The sequence below is a fragment of the Gigantopelta aegis genome, chromosome 5, assembly GCF_016097555.1.
Source record: "Gigantopelta aegis isolate Gae_Host chromosome 5, Gae_host_genome, whole genome shotgun sequence".
In the NCBI taxonomy this organism is placed as follows: Eukaryota; Metazoa; Mollusca; class Gastropoda; order Neomphalida; family Peltospiridae; genus Gigantopelta; species Gigantopelta aegis.
In genome coordinates this window covers 15,042,892-15,066,251 of record NC_054703.1, presented here as the reverse complement: position 1 = coordinate 15,066,251, position 23,360 = coordinate 15,042,892, and the positions used below count along the sequence as shown (strand labels likewise).

Genomic DNA, 23,360 nt, shown 5'->3' with positions numbered 1-23,360 from the left:
CTTTAATTTCGTACAATGCAGGTAATGATTTATTTTACACAGTCGTCGTTTTGATCACGTACAGAAAAAATAATAGGTGCGTTGTCCAATAATTGTATGATGTGTATAATGTTTATACATGTTGATATCACAGTAAACGCATACACCAAAAAAAAAAAAAATGAAAAAAATCTATTTTTTAGTAAAGCAGATTTAGTTTTTGTTAATAGCATAGCATAGACCTCTACTCCAGACATTTCTACTTTATGTTTCACGATACTACCACGTGATTTAAAGCCAATGACATTAACCTTGGTAGAGTCAGATTTCTAATACATGTAATCGGTTGACGGGCACCTGAAACAAACATACACCTATGTAATTTCAACTCAGTAATTCGAATTATGTATATTTTAAAATTAAATTTACATTAGGGTGGTTATACTAGTGGGGTTGGGTGTGTGTGTGTGTGTTGGGTTTTTTTTTGTCTCCTTCTTTTCTTTTATTTTTTTTGATGAATTGCTATGATTCGAGTTAGATGTATAATAAATTGCGTGTAAACTACAGTACACCGATAATAGAAGTTAATCCTGTTTGTAAAAAAATATATTTATAAAAATTGTAGTAAGATATATATTTGGGTAAAAAACAATAGATGTTGACATTTTCTCTGTTATGACATAATAATATTTTTTTAAATAAAGAATTTGCAGGTACATAACATTTATATTATGATATGATAAATGTGATAACCCTGTGTCATGTGGTTGTTACACTTTTACATTTATTTCACAGGTTTGTGTCCATGGAGAAATGATATCATTCTGCGATGAAAACTAAAATCATTGTACTTGTTTTAAATAAAACAGAATAAGCACAAACAAATCAGTTTCAATTCCTTATTCATAAATAGTCAACAGATTATCATGATTCAGAATTTTAATGCAACATGATATGCATATAATACATAAGAAATTGATAAATGTGTTCATGGTGTTTCTTTTTCTTGTGTAAGACTGCAATGGCCCATTACTTCATCTTTGAGAATAACCATCATATTAGTTAAATTAGGATATCTATTTTAAAAACACAAAATATTAACCCTTAAGATATTTAATTTAGAAATCATTACTCCTCAAAATTAATCATGTTCATGGATGCAATTCCTCTCGGTCTCTTGCCTCTAATTCTGATTATTTTGTGTGATATTATTCTCGGAAAGGACAGGTCGCGGAATTGTGCACGAAGGCGTATGTGCTTTCGCTCGTGTAAGTTGTCGATTTGGTGTTTTTGTCAAGTGTGACAGAGCTGCGTTCATGTCTCCCTTTTGATTTGTTGAGCATTCTCTGCTATAACTTCAAATAGAAGCTTCGTTTGTGTGGCCTATCATATACATTATGTGTCTCAGTTCAAAGCCAGAGTCATTTAAAGCCTGAATTGACACCGTCACTCACAGTGCAGACCAACTTGGGATAAAAATAGAAACGGGGATTCCGTTGTTTACCGAAAAGGTGCAGTTTTCACGTTCATGGAAGAATAAACGTTGGGTTTTTTAGATCACGTGATAGCATTTTAGCCAATCAAGACGCCTATTACAAAACAGTAATTATAAAATGGAATTATATACACATGAACCAAAATAGGTCAAAAACACATGACCCGTATGTCAATTAAAACTTGTAGTTTTCTTAATTTATGGCGATCATGCCCAAAATATCATTATATTAGTATAATTACAAACTTTCCGAATTTATACGATTTACTGTATTCTGATTGGCTGACGTCACTAAAAAACCAAGCGTTATCCTTCCATAAACCTCATAAAAATACGTCATCACGGAAAACCAAGATCGATTGGAACTATTTTTAGCTGGATGGGCGAGAAGCCCAATGACCCAGTTCGGTGATCGTTTTAAAAATATAACAAGGAAGTGACCTGTTTTCTCGATTAAAAAAATAAGGGAAACTGGATGAGATATTCATGTTATAAAAAAAAAAAAATTACGATATATTTTTTATTTGTTTTTATTCTGTTAAAAAAAAAACCCAAAACATCCAATAGTATGTATACATGTATTCCTACGCTTATTTACAGGACATGGTTGACGGTAAGAACGAAAGAAATTATTTTTGAGTGTTTTAAGGTACACTTCTTGTACTGTTTGTAATTATAAGAATTGTTTCTCATTTTTTAGGAATTTATCGATGTATAAAAGTCACAAATGTAGTATAAAGCGATTTTATATCATTTGTGACTTATATACATCGATAAATTCCTAAAAAATGAGAAACAATTCTTATATACATGAATAAATTTAAAAAAAAAAATTGTATATCGGTAAACTTGATATATTTCCGCAATATTTTGCTCATACTCTCTTCATATAAGACAAATTTATTGCCACTTAACGTGTATTTACATATACCAAACATTTCGATCCCTGCTATATAAAAGATACAAGACACTTCACTCGCCATTTTGGTGCGATTTTCTTATTTCTCAAATATCTATTATTTACGAAATAATCGACTACCTGCTAAAATTCTGTATAGCAGAAGACGCAAAATATCAAAGTAGATCATGTTGTATACTTACACAGTTTTCGTTCACTTTATTGTTTCTGCATTCCAATAAAATAATGGACACGATACCTAAAAACATTCTGTCGAGCACGGAAATTGTGGTAAATAAAGTTACAGTCTCTGGTTACCATATTATAACATCATGTACAAATATGAAATACAAGCTTAAATGCACTTTAAAAAAAACTTGTCTGTGTTCGCTATGAAAGGAGATCGTCAAAAATATACGCTCGATTCGTCGCCTGTGTCTCCATTGCTAGGCAAAGCACAAGCGACAGCCTGTTGTCAATTTCAGTCAACACGTGCGTTTGCGGATTTGAAATTGTAGGGGTCATCTCAAAAAATGAAATGAGAAATCTTGCGCTGTACGAAGAACGTTCGGTTGAGGATAGGGTACTAGTCTTTCGATAAAACCGGTTTGATCTTGACAATGTGTTATCGAGAATCGTACCTTCCTATTTCAGAATTAATATTTTATAAAGTGTTAGTAGAACTTTCAAAGTTTAGTTTGTATAACACATTGAGCATGTATATTTTTAATATAAAATATACTAAAGCAGACATTGGACGTTTTCACTTCTTAATTTTACGAGTGTTATAATCAACAAATTCAAATAAATATTCTTTCGTATGGAAAGTTTGTTTTGTTTAACGACATCAATGTTAGAACATATTGATTTATTAATCATCGGTTACATTTGGTAAATTTGACATAACATCTTAGAGTATATGTGGAGGGGGAGGGTATTGGGGGTCGAAACACTTACCTGCCCAAGATAAACACAATTGAAATATATTTTCTGGGGGAGCATGACGCCATATAAACTTCGCCCAACAGTCTATAACCCCCAATCCCGCTAAAATCCCAGCACACGGGCTTTGGAAACCCGCTACATTGTTTTTGCAAGGGACCGTTTATATGCACCATTCCACAAATATGATATCACATACCATGGCCTTTTATATGCCAGTCATGGCACACTGGCTGGAACGAGCCCGCCGATGGCGATCGATCCTAGACCGACCGCGCAACCCCCCCCCCCCCTCTTTTAGGTCTAAGTAATGAATAGAAATAATAAATAGTCTTGATAAATCGAATACACCGACCTCTTCCTCCCCCCTATAGCGTTACATAATTATTGACACCCCCTTACATGTAACGCGTATGCCAACCGATGGTCACTGTTAAAATGCCAAGGCAAATACCCCACAGACCCCTGGAAAGATGGATATAAATATTTTTAGGGGATATGAGACGACCCGTCAATCAAGACAGTTAAATTTGTTCAAAATCACGTGAGAAGCTCAGCGCCTGCGCAAATCAAGTAAAGTCCCAGTTCTACTGGCGTCCCGCTAAATGAAGAAAAACAAAGCTGACCGTTGCGTTTGTAGTTGACCTAGATAATGTAGATAAGCGAGCATTGCCAAACTATAGCGATGTGGTGGACCTTATATGTACCAAACAGAACTGGATCATCCATTCTAAATGCTTAAATAATAAAAATATTCTAGAAACTGGAGCTTTAAGGGTAAAAATTCGGACAGAATGTTCCAGCTCATCTCATTGGTCAATACCTTAACGAGATTTTACAAAAACAAAGACGGTCATGATGATGGTCATGCGTCAAACATGTTTATAAACAAATAAATAAAATGCACGTGTTGAATGCTATATTCGTCTTTGTTTTGTAAAAGGTTTGTTACATCATTGACCAATGAAATGATTTTGCTCGAATTTTGACCCGTAACATCCACAACTTCCGTGCCCGCTTTCAGAACTAAAACATTATGTGTGTGTGTATATGTATATATATATATATATATATATATATATATATATATATATATATATATATATACTCTTCAAAAAAGTAGGGGAACTCTAATAGGAATTTACAATTGCCAAAATTGTAAGGTATATTAGCTGTGGGGAATGGTTATATGATAATAGTGAATTAATTGGCAAACATTACAACCGGTAGTTCAGTATTACAGTAGGTTTTATGACCGCCAATGCTCTTGAAGGACGATAGGGGTTAGAAGTGAAATTTCAAAGTTGACGTGGGTTTTTTATCAGTAGTGGGTGATACCGCCACGATGTGTCACATTCATTCAGTCGACGAGGCATACCGCGTATGACTCTCCCAACGGCCATTTGAGGAAGTCTGTTCCACTCCTCTCGCAGCGCCTGACCAAGCTAGCATGGTCGGCGGTCTTTCTCGTTGACGCACACGTTTCCGTATCATGCCCCAGACTGGTTCAATGGGGGTAAGGTCTGGGCTCATTGCTGGTCATGGCATTCGATAGATGTTGTGCGGGTGGAGGTGAGCATTGACGATTCGTGCACGGTGAGCACGAGCATTTTCGTCCTGAAAAACAAAACGTCGACCCACACGCCTAGCAAACGGGACGACAAAGGGTGTCAGTATGTTGTCCCGGTAGTACTGCCAAGTGAACCTTCCTTGCACAATATGGAGGGTGGCTGTATCAGTCATAGTGATACTACCCCACACCATAACCGATCCACTGCCAAATCTGTCATGAAATCACATTGTGACTTCGGCGTGCCGTTCATTTCGTCGTCGCCAAACCTGACCACGCCTGACAAGGAAGTGCAAAATGAATAAGGACTAATCTGAAAACATGATACATGACCAGCGACGAATAATCCCAGTTTTGACGCTCCCAACACCATGCATGTCTGTGGGCAATGCGACGATTTGTCAAGGTAGGCACAACTCAGGGCCGTCGAACATGAAGATGGGCTGTATGAAGACGATTTCTAATTGTCTTACCCGTAACTCGGACACTAGTAGCCTGTTGAAGGTTTGCAACAATTTGATTTGCCGTTTGGGCTCGATTTCTTAGAGCCTGGTTACGGATGAATCGATCCTGTACTCCTGTCATTGCCCGACGACCTGGACAGGGTCGACCGTCAACATTTTGGGTTTGTTGGTACCTGTTCCATTGTCTGCTAATCACCGACTTCACGCTGACTTCTGTTCGTTTGCAGCATGCCAATAGCCCGTAGACGCTCATCGCGTTGCATACGCCGTATCGAAAATTCAAACAATAAAAATGACTAAAAACAATACACTAACTGTATGATCAACAGAATGAAAAACGATTGACAGAAATAATGTTCCACAGTGATTAATCGACCTTCCTGGAAATTGTCAAAATCGAGAATGACACCTCACGCACGTGTACGGGGAAACTGCGTGATACACGTGCAAACTATGGAATGTGTGTCTGTGTGTTGATAAACAGACCTGAACGTTCTTTACAAGGATGTCTGTGGTCAAAACGTATGTTCGGTGATATTAATATTATTTCAGGTTCCCCTACTTTTTTTGAAGAGTGTATATATTTATCCTATAACACTTCTAAAATCACATTTTATTTAATGTTTTAGTCAATCACAGTACTAAAGTCGCCGCCATTGATAATATGACGTCATCACGATTAGCACAGATTAGTTTAACGTCACACATTTTAAACAAATCTTTGAAAACGTTACGCTCAGGTACACGGGTCTTGTTGGCTTGTAAGCAAATGACCCATCCACAGCAACACATTACCTAGAGACCTTGCAAATTTGCATACCATTATTAACCTGGGCCCCGTTCCACGAAGCGATCTTAGCCCTAAGATCAACTTACGTGCATTGGGTAGCTATTCGCCTAAGGTAATCTTAGGGCTAAGATCGCTTCGTGGAACGGGACCCTGGATAATAAAGTAAATTATCAAATGGGTACATAATATGATGTCAGGGACGAGGCATGGAATAACCCTGTCCCACATGGACACACTGGATTCTTTTAGTCACATTTATTTTGTATCCAAGTACCTACAGAGTAAAATCTATTTATGTCACATTTACTTTGTACCTAAGTATCTACAGAGTAAAATCTATTTATGTCACATTTACTTTGTATTTAACATTCATGCTTAATATATTAGTTTTAATTATTATTTATCTTTTGCCTCTTTTCCTAGTGCAAGTTACTCTAAACGATGGATGTTTCACTAATGTTACTGGTGTCATTTCTCTGTATATTGAATCCTGTTCATTCAGGTCAGTGTCTAGAATTGTGTTATATTTATCATTTTTAAAAGAACTAGCTTACAGTGTTGTGAGTCATATGAAACCTTTCCGTCCACTCGAAACCGTATTCCACTGCAGTTAGCAAGCGCATGTCCGGCCCCGCCCCCTGCTTAAAGCGAATTTCGCTTATTTGATGTGTCCTGTATTAAGTCCCTTGGTGTAGATGTTGCACACATACATACACACACACACACACACACACACACACACACACACACAGCGAGAGAGAGAGAGAGAGACAGAGAGAGAGACAGAGAGAGAGAGAGAGATATATAGACACACGTACAGACACACACGTACAGACACACACAGACAAACACACATACAGACACATACACACAGCACGCACACACACACACGCGCACACACACACACACACACACACACACACATATACACAGTCGAACTGTATTGATTACAAAGTGGAATGGTCAAACATACTGCTACGCTCGAACCAAGGGCAAAGTATGGTACTTTTTCTTGGCAATTTATGAAAATAGTTTCTCAAACATTTTTAAATATTAAGTTAAATAGTTTTTCATATTCGAAAAAACCCCAACCCCACATTAAATAGCATATCGTCCCATTAGAGCATAAAGGTGCTATGTCAGATTGTCATAATTTTGAGTAAACGGGAAAAACAATTTTTTTATTTTCTAAGCTTTTGAGGTTTCTACTACATTATCCCAAAATTTTCACATAATAATAGTTACCAACATGACCCAATGACATGTACGAGCCATTAAAGCTCACTTTCTTTTGTGATGCAAATAAACTAAAATGTATATTTAACTGGAACAGTACATAGTATCTTAACACACAGAGTTTTTAACTTATTTATCTAAGTAAAAATTTAACATTGCAAATTAACTTCAGAGAAAACAATTCATTTTAGAATAATACTAAAATAGCACTGATATATCTCTACACTTAGAGATTCAATTTGTCTGGTGGTTTTGAATATCAAGTTGATCTGCGACCAGGAACTGGATGGTTCATATGCTAGGGAGTGGCCTGCTACACAGGATTGAGCACAATGGGTTGACTGTGCTGCACAGGATTGAGCACAGTGTGTTGTCTGTACTGCACAGGGTTGAGCACAATGGGTTGACTATGCTGCACAGGATTGAGCACAACGGGTTGTCTGTGCTGCACAGAATCCAGAATAACATCAGAATAGTCTGACCTTCAAGAGTTTTTATGACGGATACCAAACTGGTTTCACTTAGAATAGTGCCTGGAATCCAGAATAACATCAGAATAGTCTGACCTTCAAGAGTTTTTATAACGGATACCAAACTGGTTTCACTTAGAATAGTGCCTGGAATCCATAATAACATCAGAATAGTCTGACCTTCAAGAGTTTTTATGACGGATACCAAACTGGTTTCACTTAGAATAGTGCCTGGAATCCAGAATAACATCAGAATAGTCTGACCTTCAAGTGTTTTTATGACGGATACCAAACTGGTTTCACTTAGAATAGTGCCTGGAATCCAGAATAACATCAGAATAGTCTGACCTTCAAGTGTTTTTATGACGGATACCAAACTGGTTTCACTTAGAATAGTGCCTGGAATCCAGCAAGAACCTCTACCAAATGTTCTTCCAAATAGCTTGTCACCCACTCAAAGAGTTTTGTTTTTTCAGTGTGTATCATGGTGAACTTTTTATTTTACGCAGTGTCCACGTACATGTGGTTTGGCAGTCATTTTAACACAAATTCAAAAGTAAAAAACATATCTGATAACTTAAGAAAGTCTGAATATGAATACGTGACATCTGTATGAGCCTAAACCATATCCGTTGACAGACTACTGTACATCAATTCTACCTTCACCTGACTTCGAGATAAACATTCGTGACATATTGAACTGGACATGACAACCAGATCTTTGATCAATAAGACTGAGAGAAATCACGGTACAGAAAGGCTATAGCCTACGATGGTCTAAAGAGCTGTCGCAGTCAGCAGAAGTTTGCAAGATATGAGGGTGTGTCTTCATCAGACAAGGGGTGTTGTTACTGTGTAGATATTGTTATGTGACACTGATGTAATCATCCACTATTTTGCCAAATCTCCATTCGACTCTGCATTCTGCAGAGATACGGCCATGATCAAGTATTATGGTTTTATTGTTCAGATTCAGTAACATTTGTTTTCATATTAAGTTTACAGAAATTACAGAATGCCTGTATTTTAGTCAATTAATTAGCGTCACTGATTTGATAATGTCCTGACACAGCAAAGATACACATTTAAGGTGGATGCTTTGTCTGACGTTTGGAAACCAATTAGTATTAATGTTATTGTCATGGCCTTCCCTAGTTGCATTACTAATATTTGTTATATAAACGTACGATTTATTACTAAACATTATAACCTTTAGGATTTCCCCAGGTGAACATTCAGCCATTGTTCTAATAACATACATAATGTATGTAATCGTAGGAGAAGTAGCTTAGGCGCACACATACGAATTGTTCTACAGCAATATGTAGTTTATGTAATTTTGATAAAACCATCAGCTGTACTTAAAACATATACAGATGAAGTGGTGCCAGTTCTTGGCTAAATTGATGTGATGGTTAAGAATGGGGGGAAAAAGGAAAAGGTTTTGCCTTTAAGGTAGTACTATACCAAATAACTTCCGGCTGGGTCAAAGTTCGAGGTGCACCGAACTTTTGATAGAGAAGTGAACACCACAAGTCCTGTGATTGGTTATAAATGTGAGTGTGTTGGTTGTAAAAAATAATAGTTTCATCTGGGTAAAATGAATGTGCAATTTTATTTCATCTAGTACCAATGTGTCAGGTAGCCTTGTGCTTGAAACATGTATGGGGTACCTGTACAAAAAAGTACTCAAATTTTGTGCGAAACTAGGGTAGTCATAGACGCTACCCGTTATCTCAGAAACGAGCAGCTTGACCCCCATTTTTTTCTGATTCACTTTAAGTGTAAGGGGTGGTAGTATTTATATCCGTGGCGTTTATGTCGGTTGATACGTTGCAGGTAGGAGTTTTAGCCGTATATGTTACTATTGTCGTCTATGGGATTTGATTTGGTAGTATACACCCTATAGCACATATTCAGTGCATAATAAAAAATATTATGATTTTGTCATTTTATGTAATTAAACTATACTGGTTGATTAATTAGCCATCACTCGATCATGCAAGTTCACAATGACCTTGACCTTGACAATAATCTCTGTACATGGCTCTGAATGGAGTTTGAATCAAAGTTAGCACTGAAGAAAAGTTGGTTTTGGCCTATAATTCATACTGTAAAGATTTCAATAATTTCTTTTTACATGGTATTTGACTTGCCATATGCAACTGCTCTTAAATATGGTATTATATATAGGCAACCTGAACTAAGATTTTAATAGCAATTTATTTTTATATTAAAAATAGCATATGCCAATAGTGGGTTAATGTCTTTAGTTTCCATTAACATTGTTAATTTTTTATGTATGAAATTCTGAAAACTCAAATTTGTAAAGAAGTTGATTTTTATTGTCATTCTGACATATTTATAGGGTGCTAAGTCATATTTTAGACAAATTTGTAGTTTTATGCAAAATTTAAAGTAAATTTGAAGAAAAACTTTACCAAAAACATAATTAAATTTGTTGTCACTATTGTGCCTTCTGTTCTTATTTGTACATAACAGTAAGGTTGTTAAACATATACTTAGATCTCCAGATCATTTTTGTTTCTTAATAATCACTTAGTTAGCTCTCATGGAAAGCATTTTGAGTTTATACTAGATTCAGAACCAATTTTTTCAGATTTGATTATCTGCCTTGGATTAAGTTGATAATTTATTTTATTGTTAAAGCTGTATTACCTAATGTTACTAGCTAAATAAATTGCTGGATTACAGATTGTAGGAATACATCTAATGTACATATTGTATTCATCCGGATTAGAAAATAATGCAAGAAAATAGATGTTCGGGTAATTTTGTCATTTAAAAATAGTTTTTTTCAGTAATTAATCAAAAATAAATGTGTTAAAGCTGCATGATTATTCCAGATATCACAACTATTAAAACCTCCAACTACAGTAGGCTATAAATAAAATATAGTCAGGAATATTGGTGGCTGCCAATGGTTTTGATGGTTCATTATGAAAATCAGCATGGCCGATGGATTTGAAATTCCCACACCTGGTAACTTGAAGTGCATACAGGATTTCCTCCCAACACTAATGTTCAGGACATTAAGTCATTACTTCATACAGGTACAGTCATGTTTGTGTTTCCTTCCTCAGACAGTGTATTTTTTTAATACTGATATTTCTTTGATGTGCCTGTTAAGGTCTTCATAATCTAGGGGTCAATCAAGTGCATGTGTTTTAATGGAATTCTTTAAAGGGGCAGAGGTACTCTGACTATCTTTGTTGTCTCTACATATATACCTGAGTACACACACCCAACTGAAAGTAAATATCTTCAGGAGTTTTATTTTAAAACATTTTGTTGTTTAATATGACATATTGCATTTGTACAAAACTATATGCAATATATATGCTTTTTGAGGTGTACATTATATTAGGTTGCACTGTAGAAACAACAGTTTCAGTGAGGTTGTCAGTTTATGTCAGAATACACCAGATCCTGGTTGTCATAAAGACACATAGCTGGACACTTTTTGAAAAATGTATGTTTTCAGTATAGGTAGTACTATACCAAATAACTTCCGGCTGGGTCAAAGTTCGAGGTGCACCGAACTTTTGATAGAGAAGTGAACACTACAAGTCCTGTGATTGGTTATAAATGTGAGTGTGTTGGTTGTAAAAAATAATAGTTTCATCTGGGTAAAATAAATGTGCAATTTTATTTCATCTAGTACCAATGTGTCAGGTAGCCTTGTGCTTGAAACATGTATGGGGTACCTGTAAAAAAAAGTACTCAAATTTTGTGCGAAACTAGGGTAGTCATAGACACTACCCGTTATCTCAGAAACGAGCAGCTTGACCCCCATTTTTTTCTGATTCACTTTAAGTGTAAGGGGTGGTAGTATTTATATCCGTGGCGTATATGTCGGTTGATACGTTGCAGGTAGGAGTTTTAGCCGTATATGTTACTATTGTTGTCTATGGGATTTGATTTGGTAGTATACACCCTATAATTGTTGTTAAAGGAAAGGGACCCTCACTGTTTGAACGGAGTTGGTTCCAAAGTATTAAACTGGACTGGAACAGTATTAAACTTACCAAAGCTTCGAAGAGTTATTCAGTAAATATTCAAATATTCAATCTTTTCAGACAAATTGGGAACAGTGAAAGGCATATAGCCATATATGCATATATATGTGTGTGTGTGTGTGTGTGTGTGTGCGTGCGTGCGTGCGTGCGTGCGTGTGTGTGTGTGTGTGTGTGTGTGTGCGTGCGTGCGTGCGTGTGTGTGTGTGTGTGTATTGAATATCGTCATGCACCTCTGAAAACCAAGGAAACATCTATACATTTTGAAACCTGTGAAAACAATGCTGCCGTGCAGACAAAAAGAGTTATACTTGCAAGTTTTCCAATTACATTGTCATGACATCTCAGGCTAAATATCATCAAGGTTTTAAAATGCCTCAGAGTAAAGTAGTAAAATCTCTTTAAAGAAAAACAACAAAAACCCACGAGAAAGGAGAAAAAAGATGCCAAACAAGAAATGTCTGTGTACTATAACAAATTTAGAGAAAGGCATTATGCTTCAGGACATTTTGAAGTGAAAAAATAACCTGTGTAATGTCATAACAGCCAATCAAAAAGAGATGTATTCCTATGACCGCCAATCGTTAAATGATAATGTCAGGACTTTTGATTCTGTTGGTATACCATTTCTATCTTTCATACCAGACAACGTTCTGCAGTTTCGTCATTGGTCATTTTGAAACTTTAAGTTTAATTTCTCAGATGGCCAAAATATTTCATCTCATCGTAACCAAATTAAGTTACAAATCTACGTTGAACCATATCCAAAAAAGATTGCTCCCACGTTTCACATTCCTGTGAAATGGGACCGTACGTACTACCACCAGAATTGGTTGTTTGAAAAAAAAACTAACAATCAACCCACTGAGAAGCAGAAAATTAATTTCCTATTGACCTGATGAAAAATAGCAACGCCAATGTTATCATGCTAACAACGTAGATGTTATCAGGAAGTAATATGATAACTCTTTAAATTATCAGCAACGTGTTATGGGGTCACACAGAAAGTGTGTTTGCATGATAGTGCAGGTTATCAAAGCAAGTCATTTATAGGTTGATGGACATGTGGTTGGGTCAGTTTGGCTTATATAGCTACGAAGCTATATTTTTTTCAACTTTAATCTAGATATGTATAGACCATTAAACATAAAATAATCATCTATATTCCCGAAACTCGTTGTATGTGATCAAGTATGGAAGAGCTAATCATAACAGGTTAACATTTATTGCAGATCATTGCAAACTAAAGTGTGAAAATGGCGGAAGTCCTAACAATGTCTGTAAGAAGTGTAACTGCATTGGAAATTGGAAAGGAAGTACATGTGGTAAGTTTGTGCCTCGTACCTGACTCCATTTGAAGTATTTTTATCAATCATTCCATTTAGTTTCCATTAAAAAGAAACACAATCTGTTTTTATGTGGATTATGAAAAGATCCCTTGCTGCTAATGGAAAAACGAAGCAGGCTTCCTCTGAAGACTACGAGTAAAAATTACCAAGTGTTTCACATCTAATAGCCAATAATTTATGAGTCAGTGTCCTCTGGGGTTGTTGTTAAACAAAAAAAACTTTCACTCTAAAATGCATTATGAGAGTACTTCTAAAGCAATATATATCCTCTACCGAATTTTCGTATCTCCTAAGTTCAAGCGTCATAACTCTTCCAAAAATCGGTAAATCGCCATAAAAATCATTTTTCATCTATAATAGAGCAGTTGCTAAACCAAAAGATCATGCACTTTTGAGAAGTATATCGTTTGGCACGATTATATCTTGACTCATTGTGTAAAAAATTGGATATGGATCAAAGTCAGCAGCCACCCATGGAGCCCGTGGCGGCCATTTTGAAAAATGGCAGCCAATCCAATACTTTAAATTTAAATAACAGCGGAACTATTCCAGTTAGGTGTCGTGGTGTATGTATTGAAAACTTATAGGAAGTCATATATTGTCGATCCATTCATGACCTTGAAATGATGATAAGGTTATTTTCAAGGTCAAATTCTGTATTTTGCTATTTTGCAGTGCGTTAAGCAGGGTATGCATGTGCATGCATGTGCTTCAAGCAGGGCATGCACGTGCGTTAAGCAGGGTATGCACGTGCATTAAGCAGGGTATACACCAATCTAATTAAAATTAGCTCCACTATTACATGTGGATCTAACACCAGGCAGTTGGAGCTCATGTCCACCAATCAAAACCTTACTTGCAGAATCCTGCCAGTGATTTAAAACTAACAACACTGCGTAGTCCCCAATGTCCAGGTAACATTTCGTCTGTAAATAATAATTTAAATATTGACCAACGACACTTCTCCTTTTATAACATTATTTGGGAGCATACAAATTCTAAAATTATCGGGCGAGTCTATTTTAGTGGCCGCAGTACAGCGAACCATACCAATACGTACGGGGTGGGTTATCAGTCTTCAATTTTACATTAAAAATTATTTGTTTATTTATAAGAAAACCCAACTATATCAGTCTTCAGTTTTACATTACAAATTATTTATTTTATAAAATAAAACATGTTTTAAGGCATTCGTAATTCACACGAAACATGTCGTATACCCTCAGAATAATTCGGAATGTTTTCAAATTATTTTTAAATCACTGGCATGATTCTGCAAGTAAGGTTTTGATTGGTGGACATGAGCTCCAACTGGCTGGTGTTAGATCCACATGTAATAGTGGAGCTAATTTTAATTAGATTGGGTATACACGTGCTTTAAGCAGGGCATGCACGTGATTTAAGTTAGTTGGTAGTCATTTGATTATGGGTTCCAGGTGAAAGTCATAAGGGTTGTCTAGGAGTGAATCTACATGATTTCGCCACTGATTTCTAGAACAAGTTGTAAATTATGTGTTTAAATTCAGTTTAGTTCTTATGTTGTAAAAAAGATACCATTTAGTATCAATGCTAACTTAATACATAGTAATAAATAAATCTTCAAAAAAAAAATTTACTTAACCATTTATTGGTAAATGGAAAATGGAAAGAAACAAGCTTTGTTAACTGAATTTCAATATTAAAATGACAGCCCTATAGTTTATAAACACTACAATACTTCTGGAAACAACAACAACATCCCTCGTAGAAGCAGAGGGCTGTCCACATTAGGCTGGCCTTGTTACACTTTATAATTATCTGCAGGCCGTCTTACATCCACAGTCAATAAGTTCATAGCACATATGTTTTGATGAATCGTTCATCACAAACTTTCAGTATTGGTCCTTGCCAAGTTTAAGGGCTTGCTTCACAAAACCTAGAAAACATGATCTATGATGCCCATGGTATAGATTGTGAGAATATCTGCCTATATGCTCCTCCAGTTGGACCAGTAGGGAACTAATAAATATAGTGTAGTCATTTTCTGGAGAACATCCAATAGCTGATGATTAATAAATCAATGTGCTCTAGTGGTGTCATTAAACAAAAACAAACCCATTTCAGAAGAATGTGGAGCAACTTGTTTGAATGGTGGTACACCACTTGTAACGTGCTCTGGATGCATATGCCGTTCAATATTCAAAGGACCCAGATGCGGTGAGTCTGGTAAGTACAAATATAATATTGTTTTATTGTTCATCAACAAAGAGTAATCCAACTATTCAGGCTGCTTATTTAACATGATTTCGTCCTTCTGCAAATCACAGATTGTGGGTCGGAAGCATAAGTTTAAGAGACTGAATCACAAAATAGTTATGTTAAATTGTGTTTATGATACTGAGGGAACCTAAACAAAAATTCCTAAATTCAAGTTAAAGATATTTAAGGTTTCATTCTCGAACAGGTCTACAGTTGTAGTAATTTTTACTGTCTCATCCCACCAACATTTCGTCTACTGTGTTGGCTACTGTTTGTAACCTATTTTTACTGTCTGAATCCGCCGATATTTCGACTTCTGTGTTGGCTATTGTTTCAAACCTATTTTTACTTTCTCATCCCACCAACATTTCGATTTCTGTGTTGGCTGTTGTTTGTAAGCTATTGTTTCTCTTCCCAACATTTCGACATCTGTTTTGGCTATTGTTTGAAACCTGTTTTTACTTTCTCAACCAACCAATATTTCGACTTTTATGTTGGTAAATACTACACTTTTAATGCATTTGTTTTTTTGACGAAAGCGAAAGTATTTATACTCTTCAAAAAAGGTAATTTAAAATGCAAATGTCAGTACCAATGATTGGAACAGAGATCAGCTTTCAAAAATGACTGCCTAGGAAGGAACATTCAGGGATGCACAACCTAAATCCCAAACGCAGCCAAAAACGTGTCCGTACAATACGCAGTGTCCACGTACACGTGGTTTGGCAGTCATTTTAATACAAATTCAAAAGTAAAAAACAAATCTGATAACTTAAGAAAGTCTGAATATGAATACGTCACATCTGTATGAGCCTAAACCATATCCGTTGACAGACTACTGTACATCAATTCTACCTTCACCTGACTTCGAGATAAACATTCGTGACATCTTGAACTGGACATGACAACCAGATCTTTGACCAATAAGACAGAGAAATCACGGTACAGAAAGGCTATAGCCTACGATGGTCTAAAGAGCTGTCGCAGTCAGCAGAAGTTTGCAAGACATGAGGGTGTGTTTTCATCAGACAAGGGGCGTTGTTACTGTGTAGATATTGTTACGTGACACTGATGTAATCATCCACTATTTTGCCAAATCTCCATTCGACTCTGCATTCTGCAGAGATACGGCCATGATCAAGTATTATGGTTTTATTGTTCAGATTCAGTAACATTTGTTTTCATATTAAGTTTACAGAAATTACAGAATGCCTGTATTTCAGTCAATTAATTAGCGTCACTGATTTGATAATGTCCTGACACAGCAAAGATACACATTTAAGGTGGATGCTTTGTCTGACGTTTGGAAACCAATTAGTATTAATGTTATTGTCATGGCCTTCCCTAGTTGCATTACTAATATTTGTTATATAAACGTACGATTTATTACTAAACATTATAACCTTTAGGATTTCCCCAGGTGAACATTCAGCCATTGTTCTAATAACATACATAGTATATGTAATCGTAGGAGAAGTAGCTTAGGCGCACACATACCAATTGTTGTAAAGCAATATGTAGTTTATGTAATTTTGATAAAACCATCAGCTGTACTTAAAACATATACAGATGAAGTGGTGCCAGTTCTGGGCTAAATTGATGTGATGGTTAAGAATGGGAAAAAAGGAAAAGGTTTTGCCTTTAATTGTTGTTAAAGGAAAGGGACCCTCACTGTTTGGAAGGAGTTGGTTCCAAAGTATTAAACTGGACTGGAACAGTATTAAACTTACCAAAGCTTCGAAGAGTTATTCAGTAAATATTCAAATATTCAATCTTTTCAGACAAATTGGGGACAGTGAAAGGCATATAGCCATATATGCATATATATATATATGTGTGTGTGTGTGTGTGTGTGTGTGTGTGTGTGTGTGTGTGTGTGTGTGTGTGTTGAATAACGCCATGCAGCTGTGAAAACCAAGGAAACATCTTTAAATTTTGAAACCTGTGAAAACAATGCTGCCGTGCAGACAGAAAGAGTTATACTTGCAAGTTTTCCAATTATACTGTCATGACATCTCAGGCTAAATATCATCAAGGTTTTAAAATGCCTCAGAGTAAAGTAGTAAAATCTCTTTAAAGAAACAACAACAAAAACCACGACAAAGGAGATGTAGGCAACAATGTAAAGAAAAAACGATGCCAAAAAAAAAATGTCTATGTGTACTATAACAAATTCAGAGAAAGGCATTATGTTTCAGGACATTTTGAAGTGAAAAAATAACCTGTGTAATGTCATAACAGCCAATCAAAAAGAGATGTATTCCTATGACCGCCAATCGTTAAGTGATAATGTCAGGATTTTTTATTTTGTTGGTATACCATTTCTATCTTTCATACCAGACAACGTTCTGCCATTTCGTCATTGGTCATTTTGAAACTTTAAGTTTAATTTCTCAGATGGCGAAAATATTTCATCTCATCGTAACGAAATTAAGTTAAAAGTCTACGTTGAACCATATCCAAAAAAGATTGCTCCCACGTTTCACATTCCTGTGAAATGGGACCGTACGTACTACCACCAGAATTGGTTGTTTGAAAAAAACTAACAATCAACCCACTGAGAAGCAGAAAATTAATTTCCTATTGACCTGATGAAAAATAGCATCTCCGACGTTATCATGCTAGCAACGTAGATGTTATCAGGAAGTAATATGATAACACTTGAAATTATCAGCGACATGTTATGGGGTCACACAGAAAGTGTGTTTGCATGATAGTGCAGGTTATCAAAGCAAGTCATTTATAGGTTGATTGACATGTGGTTGGGTCAGTTTGGCTTATATAGCTACGAAGCTCAATTTTGTTCAACTTTAATCCAGATATCTATAGACCATTAAACATAAAATAATCATCTATATTCCCGAAACTCGTTGTATGTGATCAAGTTTGGAAGAGCTAATCATAACAGGTTAACATTTATTGCAGTTCCTTGCAAACTAAAGTGTGAAAATGGCGGAAGTCCTGATGATGTCTGTGAGAAGTGTAACTGCATTGGAAATTGGATAGGGAGTACATGTGGTAAGTTTGTGCATCGTACCTGACTCCATTTTAAGTATTTTTTTATCAATCATTCCATTTAGTTTGCATTAGAAAGAAACACAATCTGTTTTTATGTGGATTATGAAAAGATCCCTTGCTGCTAATGGAAAAACGAAGCAGTCTTCCTCTGAAGACTACGAGTAAAAATTACCAAGTGTTTCACATCTAATAGCCAATAATTTATGAGTCAGTGTCCTCTAGGGTTGTTGTTAAACAAAACAAACTTTCACTCTAAAATGCATTATGAGAGTACTTCTAAAGCAATATATATTCTCTACCGAATGTTCGTATCTCCTAAGTTCAAGCGTCATAACTCTTCCAAAAATTGGTAAATCGCCATAAAAATCATTTTTCATCTATAATAGAGCAGTTGCTAAACCAAAAAATCATGCACTTTTGAGAAGTATATCGTTTGGCACGATTATATGTTGACTCATTGTGAAAAAATTTGGATATGGATCAAAGTCAGCAGCCACCCATGGAGCCCGTGGCGGCCATTTAGAAAAATGGCAGCCAATCCAATACTTTAATCTTAAATAACAGCAGAACTATTCCAGTTAGGTGTCGTGTATGTATTGAAAACTTATAGGAAGTCATATATTGTCGATCCATTCATGACCTTGAAATGATGATAAGGATATTTTCAAGGTCAAATTCTGTATTTTGCTATTTTTCAGTGCGTTAAGCAGGGCATGCACGTGCTTTAAGCAGGGTATACACGTGCGTTAAGCAGGGTATCCACGTGCATTAAGCAGGGTATACACTTGCTTTAAGCAGGGCATGCACGTGATTTAAGCTAGTTGGTAGTCATATGAATATGGGTTCCAGGTAAAAGTCACAAGGGTTGTCTAGGACTGAATCTACATGATTTTGCCACTGATTACTAGGACAAGTTATAAATGATGTGTTTAAATTCTGTTTAGTTCTTATGTTGTAAAAAAAAATACCATTTAGAATTTGAATATTAAAACGACAGCCCTATAGTTTTTAAACACTACAATACTTCTGGAAACAACAACAACATCCCTCGTAGAAGCAGAGGGCTGTCCACATTAGGCTGGACTTCTTACACTTTATAATTGACCCCTCCGTATGACGAGTTAACCACGCCCCCCCCCCCCCCCCCCCCCCCCCGTGACACGTAATGCAACTGTAAGGTTAGACAAACATTCAATAATGGCTGCCAATTCGCATAGGTCGATAGCAAAATCAACCGATCTGCCGATTAAGTTTTCGCCTTAATGTATTTAGAAATATCGTTGTTTAATTAAAAAGCGGACAGGAGGAGACATTCAAATGTTTCACTACAATGACAACGTGATTTAAATCGACGAAACCATTTTTACTTCAGTAAATCGAACTCGAAGCACAAGAACCCGGAAGTGACAAACGTCGAATGCAAGCAAAAGATTTAAAATATCCTATGCTAACTGTTATTGTCAGGGCTAATAAATTAAAATGTCTGTTTGTTTCTTTTTTCTTCTTTTTCATATTAATTTTTGTTGTTGTTGTTCGACTTTTATATTACTGGAATCCCAATATGCCGAGGAACAAGAGTATAGAAGGTGCAGCGACGACCCAGCCTCGACCTGTTTAAAAATATGGCATCTTTATTTTTGGTCGGGTTGCGTTAAATGTTTTTGTTTTTTAAAAAAGGGTGGGGGGCCGTGAGCAGTAACATTAAAATACAAGGCGTGTGGGAATGCTATCAGTGTACCATAATTTTATGCACGAATGGTGCACAAATTGGGAAATATATCTTGCTGCCAAGAAAAAGAAAAATAATTCTATGACAATGACAATGACAAAGAGATTTACGTGCACATTCAGACCAAGCTGTTGTAGCACACGCCTATCCTGGCCAGGACAGGAAAGGGTTGGGGGAGGGTTGTAGAGAGGGAACACCTGCATCAGTCCAATGTTGGTGACAGGCGGAGGGTATTTGGTGCTATGGAATTTTGAAAGTCCCGTAGGATTATGTCAAAGAGGAAGAGGTGCGCGTTTTACATGAAGGAAATTTGGCGCATTTTTGATGGTCGTTCTAATTGAAATAGTGAAGAGAGCCAATAGGTTTTGCTTTTCGTATTCCGAAAGTGGCTCTTTATTATGAACGTCTTGGTGCTGTAGGGTGTCTCTCTAGGTTGCCCATAGGGCCCTTAGAAAGGGCCTGATCTCTTCTGATCGTGGCATGACGACCCAGGGGAGACTCAAGCAATTGTGTGTGTTGGACGAGGTAGAGGCGTTGGTGGAGAGCTTGATGTTGGAAGCGTGTTGCCGATGCTGTTGCCGTGGAGGTGGAGTAGGTTCGTCCGTTTTGCCCAAGGTCCTGCCAGCGCCAAGGAAAGTTTTATTCTGGGTTTGGGGGAAGGGGCTGGTATTCTTTTGTCCAGTCCCTTCTGGGTGCAGTGCAGTGGTGTACTCGGAGCCGGTTTCTTTTGTCCGACTCCTTATTGGAGTACGTGCTGGGCCATTATTTGGTTTTGCGTATGGACGGGTGCATTGTTATCATTAGTCAATGCACCCTATGATATGCTGAGAGTGCCGTGTTCGTGTTTACCTATTGTTTGTGTTATGGTTGTTCTTATTGTATCGAGTCCTTATTCTATGTTTCCAACGGCTGATCAAAGCCACCCATCCCCCCCCCCCCCCTTTCCTTGAATTGCATAGTGAATGCAAGGAGGTGGGGGGTTATTAGTTACTCTAGCTAGCTAATTTGAAGGGGATTTCCCTTATAGTGTGAGTGTAGTTTTTAAAAAAGCCTAGTGCTTTGCATATGATAATTTTTAGGTAGTAGGTACCATTCATTCACAACAGTCATACGAGTATCGATGGGTATGCCTCCCGGTCCCACCCTGGGCCCCCTGGGGGAGTATGAATATCTAGTTATTTAGGTAAGTGGTTAGCTAATCTTACTTGTATCTTGTTTTCTATCGGCCATCGTCTGGTCTGTTTGTAGCGACTATTACTCACCTTTGTCTGCTGTGAAAGGAATTGTATCTACTACCTTACATACATAAAGTGCATAATAACATTTGATAATTTTTTAATAAACAGTCCTCAGTTATGTACAGTTTTCCGGTCGTTGATTGGTTATATCGTTCAGTTGATGTTTCTGAAAGAGAGATGGTGTAATTAGTGAAAAATAATTCTCATAACTGTTTACTTTTATAACAACACAAGGAATATGCACACTTTAACAGCAACTCGCAGCATTTTCAAACAAAAAAGTAAGAAAAACGTGGTATTTTGAAGAAAAAGTAGGAAAAATACCAAAAAGTATGAAACGGTAGGATCACTGGACATCCTGTAAAATATTTGCCAATTAAGCCAGTACAATACAGTGATTAAATAAATAATAAACTCATATGTTGTGGCAACAACCGTTGGAAATCAAACAAAGCTCAATCCAACCCAATCTCTTCGCTCACCCCCCCCCCCCCCCCCCCCCCAATAGTTATCCTACTGTCAGCACAATATGTATTCACAAATATTTATCTGTTCTAGAGGCATAGGCAGATAAAAATTGGTACTAAGTATTATAAGACAACCTATGCTTACAGAGCAATAATAATTACACAAAAAAAAAAATTATTTAAAAAATGTATGTGTAAAAAAAAAAAATAATACTAAAAAAAAATTTTTTTTAAAAAGGAGGCAAAATTATATATTACACTAGTTTAACATGAAACTAAACCACAGATTGCAGTTCGCACAATTTGTTTAATATTTATTATAAGAATACTTCCAAACATTTTCTTTTTTCTCAAAGAGAGGGTCTTTACATATTAATCCCCATGCAGTCTGGTACAGGTAAATATATTTATTCAAAAATGTATCTTTCTGTGGCATCTATCTCCAAATCCTCGAAACTTGTACAGTCAACTGAGCAATTAAGGATTACCATTTGATGGGTGGTGTCAAACTGAATCCCAAGTCTTGGAAGTCTGAAAAAACACAAAAAAACGTACAAAATATTGTATTAAATGAAATTGTTGAAAGTGTTTCATTTTCAGCAGCAATTTCACTCCCTGCCCCAGTTTTTTCTTTCACATATCAGTTGAAACTGTTTTATTATTTCTATCATTATGTTCTCAATATCAAGATGCAATGTAATTTGTTTAATAGTTTGTCTTCAGAATCTCATTTTCGACATTTAATCAATGACTCCACATCCTCTGGTCCAGTTGCTGAAATATATATAAAAAAAACATGTTAAGTATTTCACATCCATTTGAAGAAGTACATTAGTCTGTAACTTAATTACATATCGTATTAATTTAAAGTTTAATTTAATTTTAGGAAACAATTTTTTAACAGGAAACAAAATCAGTGTGACTAAACAAAGTATAAAATTAAAAAGTATAGCAGTAAATTAAGAAAAGTAGTAAACAATGTATTTAACTTTGATGATGTTATTTGATTTGTATAAGAAAGTTGCACAAAGCTACATATAAGATGACATGTGGAAGAAGAAAAATGCTTTACTAAAATTTGGGGTATAAAATAATGATGAAAAACAAAACTACTGTCTCCAAAAGAAAATCATATTTAGGGTAGGTAATAAAAACAAAAGAGATGTAAGTGCCTCATATAGGTGGTTATGGGTTTGAAATGTTTTCAAATTAAGGTTAGGACATTACATTTCAAGCACATGACCAATTATAAACAGCAGTTCTTTTACTATCATTTATCTAAACATTAAAATATATATCTATTAATTTCCAAGATTTTAGGGTACACAAGTTTAACCTCAGTACCCTTTGGCAGAAACCATTAAGTTGAAAATTCTAAGAATAACAATAAAGGAATAATAAAATGTCTTACCAGTATTTATTATAAATTACCCAAGATTG

General features: G+C 36.0%; 1 protein-coding gene across 7 annotated transcripts in view; it reads left to right on the top strand.

The window, feature by feature from the left end:
* The window catches only part of LOC121373299 (serine/arginine repetitive matrix protein 2-like), a 59,062-nt gene that overhangs the window by 1,881 nt on the left and 33,821 nt on the right, over window positions 1–23,360 (top strand). For 6 of the 7 annotated variants that reach the window (XM_041499849.1, XM_041499853.1, XM_041499852.1 and 3 more), the window contains exons 2-4: window positions 6,562–6,640; window positions 13,114–13,206; window positions 15,334–15,435. In XM_041499849.1, the coding sequence (XP_041355783.1) occupies window positions 6,580–6,640; window positions 13,114–13,206; window positions 15,334–15,435 (256 nt within the window). In that variant the 5' untranslated portion in view covers window positions 6,562–6,579. Of the gene's footprint in view, window positions 1–6,561; window positions 6,641–13,113; window positions 13,207–15,333; window positions 15,436–18,393; window positions 18,487–23,360 lie in introns of those variants that run through there. The other variant, XM_041499855.1, reaches the window with a different exon arrangement.